The sequence below is a fragment of the Hypomesus nipponensis genome, chromosome 8, assembly GCF_054491055.1.
Source record: "Hypomesus nipponensis isolate SF chromosome 8, ASM5449105v1, whole genome shotgun sequence".
In the NCBI taxonomy this organism is placed as follows: Eukaryota; Metazoa; Chordata; class Actinopteri; order Osmeriformes; family Osmeridae; genus Hypomesus; species Hypomesus nipponensis.
The window spans coordinates 3480662-3486232 of record NC_140368.1 but is presented as its reverse complement, the minus strand read 5'-3'; the positions used below and the strand labels follow the sequence as shown (position 1 = coordinate 3486232).

The 5571-nt window shown below is 42.6% G+C and overlaps 1 protein-coding gene across 2 annotated transcripts; it reads right to left on the bottom strand.

The window, feature by feature from the left end:
• Window positions 1-207: 207 nt before the first annotated feature.
• Window positions 208-5536, bottom strand: mtfr1 (mitochondrial fission regulator 1). 2 transcript variants are annotated; one of them, XM_084703197.1, is made up of 8 exons: window positions 5383-5536; window positions 4742-4850; window positions 4521-4619; window positions 3300-3433; window positions 2562-2800; window positions 2152-2395; window positions 1845-2016; window positions 208-1714 (listed from the first exon to the last, which is right to left on the bottom strand). In XM_084703197.1, the coding sequence occupies exons 2-8, from the start codon at window positions 4775-4777 to the stop codon at window positions 1667-1669; spliced, it is 972 nt and encodes a 323-aa protein (XP_084559323.1). In that variant the 5' UTR covers window positions 4778-4850; window positions 5383-5536; the 3' UTR covers window positions 208-1666. The 2 variants fall into 2 exon arrangements, with proteins under 2 accessions (XP_084559323.1, XP_084559324.1); XM_084703198.1 differs by having other exon boundaries at window positions 4742-4888; window positions 5383-5523.
• Window positions 5537-5571: the final 35 nt, after the last annotated feature.

Sequence of the window (5571 nt, the reverse complement as noted above, 5' to 3'; positions counted from 1 at the left end):
TGGGCTCAAATCCTTAATTATAGGCCTGAAATGTTCTTTGACATTGGTGAGTCACAACCCTATATTATATCTCAATCTAAACAAAAATGTTCTTCTGTGATTAGTAATAACCCCACAAATGTAATCATTTGCTAGTTTCTATGCCAGGTGTCAATCTAGTAGTCTATATCCCCCCCTAATCTTGGAGTGACTAAGAACAGTGTACAGTTTTGTTTTTGTTTTTATTTTATTAATGAATTTTATTCCTGTCCAGGTACAGAACTTAAGAGAAGAAACAATGTGTCACAGTGTAGTTTGAAGGCACACTTGGAACACTATTGACAGGACAATGGAAACTAACCATGATATACAAAACACTGACCTCTTCTGTCAAGCTGGAATCCTTATGATTAGTGTCATACTGATACAAAACACTGAGGTTGTTCTCAACGGTTGCTATTTGTTTTTAGTCAAGGATATCGGTTTTGTTTTCAAAACATCAAGTATTACTGCCATAACTCTGATATTGGAACTACAGTTAGAGTTGTTTGAACCAGCTTTCCCTTTACACCAAGGTACCGTCTCATTACAACAGAATGATAAAAATACATCCAAGTCGTCACTTAGTGACATCTCTCATGGAATGTTTTTGTCTCTGAACTGTGAGACAGAGTTAGGCCCCAAACGACAGGTGAAAGCTTCTACTGTTGAACGAAAACACAACTCCTCCCACTGGCAAGGGTAGACAAGAAGCAGCGTATACCTGCTACAGATTAACGTCAAGGTCAATGTCGTTTCCTGCGATCAGGCGGTGAATAGGTGGTGATCAGGCAGCGATCAGGCCTGAGGTATTGAGACTGTCAGGTTTCTGCTTAGAAACTGGTCTCGTTATGTTCTCTCAATACAAATCTCACAGCTAAAATAGAAATAGGCTAAAATCCACTACAAATACATTTTGCCATCTATTCTCTTAATGCATACAGCAATGGGTTAGAGCAATCACATTATTTTCTGCGTTCAGTTAAAAAATAAATGATTTGCTAAAACCAAAACATAAATAAGTATCCCAAATTATAAATTACACTACAAAGAAAAAAATACACATTTTACTCCACAAGAGACCAGAAGTCAGACAATGATTCCTTTCCTCTGTGTTAGATCAAAGTTGAGAGCTCTGAGGAAAAACACAATTTCCTTACAAAAAGGGACAATAAAGAAAATAATGTGCACTAATCCCACATATACAAAATAATAACAGATAGACCGGGAAGGCTATTAGGATTCTGTAGTGAACTAAAGTGAATAGTGTGTGTCCACAACATACTCATAATGCACACAGTATGGCTTATGCACCTCACACAGAAAATGTTCATCGAAGAATTTGAACAGAGGGCCTATTGGAACAGGAATTTTTCCTCAATTTCAGGAAATTTCCCACCAAGCAACTGAGTACAAATAAAAACATTTTGGTCCAACTGGGCAGTGATACTGTAAGTTATCAAAGTGCAAAAACGACGAGGCTGTCTTGAGATGCAGCACTGAGTTGGAACAGGAGAGGAGGGCAGGCTGACTGCTGTGGCAGAGATGAACGTGTTCCTATGAAGTGACAGCTGAGGAACAGGCTGAGATGAAGCCCTTGAACGTCCCCGCTCGTCTGGACCTCTCCTTGCTCGTCTTCGACAGCTCCTTAGAGGACCCGTCTCTTCCCTGTGGACTTCAGCATGTGCTGACCAAACTACACAGACAAGACAAAGACAGAACTGTGTCACTATACCACACAGACCACACACACACACAGCATCTGTCTTTCAGCGATGGGACATTTGAGAGAACAGGCAGTCAGGGAGCCACAGCGGCCGTCTCACCAGTGGTGCCTCTGGGCGAGGTTTGACCTCTGGGGCAGGGAGGTTGAATTCCTGGTCTTCCTCCTGGCTGTCGTGGCGATGGCGGTGGGCAAACTTGCGTTTCAGGGCCTCGGCGATGAGCGAGGCGGCGTCTGTGGGGTCACAGACCTTGGCCTTGCCCTCGTCGGGCCGACTGCAACGACAAGACGTAGACGACAATTTGGTTGTGGAGTCTCCTCAACCATGAAAATACCACAACTGTCAAGCCTTCCTCAGGCTGACCATCACGTGCGTACGGACAGACGTCGATGGCGGCGGCGGTCCTCACCTCTTGACTGAACGCAGTTTGACTTTGCCGATGTCTTTCAGAACATCCAGCATGCTTGGGACCTCAGCCTGCCTAGGCCCCTCATCCACAACCGTGAGCAGACTATCAGACCTCTTCCCCCGGCGCTCTTTGATGAGGTCAATAGCTGAGAAGCTCCTCTGGAGACCAACGGGGGGAGGGGGTGGGGGGGGAGGAGGAGGAGGAGCACAGGGAGGGGGAGGCGGAGGTACTCCTGCGGAAGGAGCTGAGCAAGAGGGGAGAAAGGGAAACATCTATGAGATGAATGTAAAAATGCTGCCACCTCCAGGCGGGTACAGGTCATTACAGTGGAAAAAGTAAGAGTCATCTTCTTGAAATGATGAGGTTTTCCTACTCCCTCTGTGTGTTTGTGTGACTGTTCTATCTCGTACCGGCTGGCTGAGCGTTCTGTTCCTGGGCCAGAACGATCTGTGCTATCTGGGCCCTAAGTTTAGCCAGCTCAGTCTCCAGAGCACTGATCTTCTGGATGGCCTCATTGTTGACGGTCGTCTGGCCCTGGGGGTTCAGGTCGCCCTGGTTCAGGCTGGGTAATGACCTCTGCCTAGTCAGAGGACGTCTGCTGGGCTGAGACTGCTGGGAGCGGAACATAAGTCCAGAAGGAGCCCCTGACCTGTTAGAACAGGACAAAAAAAAACAAAAAACAAGCCTAATGTTCCTGAGGAATATGACAATGAATGCCACGAGCAGCTAGTAAACAACCGCTTTCTCAAATCAATTAGAGATAACAAATTTTAGATGAAAAAAAATTGTTACATGCAGATTCCCAAAAATTCAAACCCAGAAAATTTGACCCCCGAAAACATTTGTGACGAAAACATTCCAGACAAATTATTCAAGCCCCAAAAAATCGAGGCCCAAAAATGGTAGCCAGAAAACATTTGAGCAAGAAAAGAAATGCTGTTCTGATCACAAAACTTCAAAACCAAAAAATTGGAGCCGACACTTGCCCACTCTAAATTTTTAAATGGTCATTAACGAGTGTCAGTAATCGTAAAAAAAAAAAAAATAGAACAGGCACCCCTAATTGGGAACTAACTAGTTTGTCCATTTATGAGGTTGTTATCAGGTGGCTAAACATTTCACAGTATAAACTAGGCTCCCCTACTCACCTGGGCATTCCGTTGAGGCCGCCATCTTGTTTGTCTTCCCCGTCGATCCAGCCCACATCAGCCAGAGACGCCAGCAGCCCACTCTGCGTCTGGGAGCTGCTCAACAAGCCAGCTTCCTCAGTGTAAGGTTGCAGCTGGGGAGAGGCAGGGCAGAGTTCATCATTAGATTAGACACATCAGATGGCAACACATACTATAACACACAGGTCATCGTTGGATATGACATTGACATTTGAGCTTTCGTTTTTTGAATTAACTTTCATTTTGAGTCTTCAACTTTTTTTTTTGTGTGTAGTTATCACAGGAAACAAAGGAGAAAAGAGAACGGGAGATAAACATGCAGATTGCATTTTCCAAAAGAAAAGGTGTGAGACGAGACTGATTAGACTGTCAGCCTGTCAGCATGAGGTTATTATTGCAGGTTTCAGGTAAACTGACCTAAAGCAGACCTACTGCATTCCTCTAAGCTAGGGTGGGCAGCTGGAGACAAGAGAAGAGAAAAAGAGAAAACATAGGTGACAGAGACAGTATATGAGAGGCAGAATTCTGACAGCAGGGCAAAGTTACAATACATAACCAAACTACCTTCATGAACTTTAAACCATCCAGAATTATGGTGTTTACTTATTAATAACTACACACAACAATTAGCTTAATTGGTATAACAACTAGTTTTAATAAATATATAAGAGCATGTAACTTATGTGTCTTCAATTGAAGCAGGCTATTTATTTTGACTGTCGGCCATTTGAAGAACTCAAGCACACATCACTAGTCATGTGATATTCTAAGATTTGTTTAGGCCACAGCTCAAACAGGTAAACCATGTTGATGAAGGTGGCTTCGCCATTGACATCACAAAAGAGCAAACAGAATATCAAGTCGGCTCATCTGTGACCACAAATGCACATTTGTATACATTTTCTGTGTGTGCTTTCTAAAAGTGATCAAATCCATGCTGGTCTTCAAACAGGTGTTGCTCTGTGCTCATGTGGTTGGGCCCATCTTAAAACTATTTTGCAATGTTTGGCTCATGACGATTACTTTTTCAGGACAAGCCGACCATAAAAAAAAACACAGATACAGTTTTATCCCAGACTTTCCCCACGACCTTGGGAACACTGACCATACATACACCACACTTACTTAAGATTCAGGATATACAGTAATTAACAATCTAACACTTTAAATCCTTTGAGTCTCTTTAAAACATTGCCCTACCTGAAAATGGACCCTGGGGCAGGGTTTAAAAGGAAGACTGGAGGCGATTCTTCTGACAATACTTCTTGTGGATCCATACGGCTTGGCAGAACCAAAAGCCTGTAGAAACAAAGATTAATTTGGTGACATTACATTTTATAACTATACATACTCCAACAACATAGCTTTAATTGTAAATGATCCAACTAGATATATGGTATATAAATGAATAAGGCACATACCAGGTCCATTTCTATGGTTGCATACTCTTTAGTCATGTTAACGAACTGTACTACCGAGGTAGTGGAACAAAACTCCAGATAACAGCATCGTGTCTTAAGTAGCAGAGGTCTGAAGAAACAAATCAAAAGCAAGTTGGTGATGGGTTCCTGGGGGAAAATTTGGGGTAAAACTTATTCTGACGGCCCATACTGTCACAGACAATTTATAGCGTGAGCTACCCAGCCAACATACTGTACTCCCAGCATACTACAAATATGAATTATCATAACATTATGTGTATAGTAAGCTCCAATCTTTCGTCCGTGTTTTTAGAGCTAATACATTCAAGTCAAGCAGGTGAATACTGGGAAAGTGTAAGTTTGATTGGATAAGCATGACTGGTGGTAGCTAGCTAACAAGCTAGCTTAGCCAACGTCCAACAAGTCCTGTAGCTAACATAACAACGTTGGTGGGGCAGGAATTCCCAGGCATACGGTATCCCGTTGACAACTATTGCTCCTAGTACTGAGCTAGCAAACTAGTTAGCTAGCTAACTTTGGTAAACTAAGGAAAGTTATAGTAACGTTTAGAGTCAAGTCACCTCGCTGTTATTTTACTAAGAAAAACAGCTGAATCTATCGGTTATGGAAAAAACACTTACCAAATTAAATTTTAGTCGACAACCTAGGATACTTTATATTTTCCAATTCACCCGGTGCTGCTGGTTGAGAACTGCGTTGAAACAGCTATACAATTCAAATCTTTACAGTGAACCGAATATGCGGAGTTATTTGATGGGATCCTATGGATTGATGAATCAAAAGTGTTCAGAAAAAAACGTAAACGACTC

Excerpts from the sequence above, each read along its gene's own strand:
- mtfr1 (XM_084703197.1), bottom strand. The coding sequence starts at position 4,777 with ATGACTAAAGAGTATGCAACCATAGAAATGGACCTG. Across the intron at positions 2,396-2,561 it reads ACAGAACGCTCAGCCAGCCG|CTCCTTCCGCAGGAGTACCT; the intron begins GTACGAGATAGA and ends CCTCTTGCTCAG. Across the intron at positions 2,017-2,151 it reads AAACTGCGTTCAGTCAAGAG|TCGGCCCGACGAGGGCAAGG; the intron begins GTGAGGACCGCC and ends TTGTCGTTGCAG.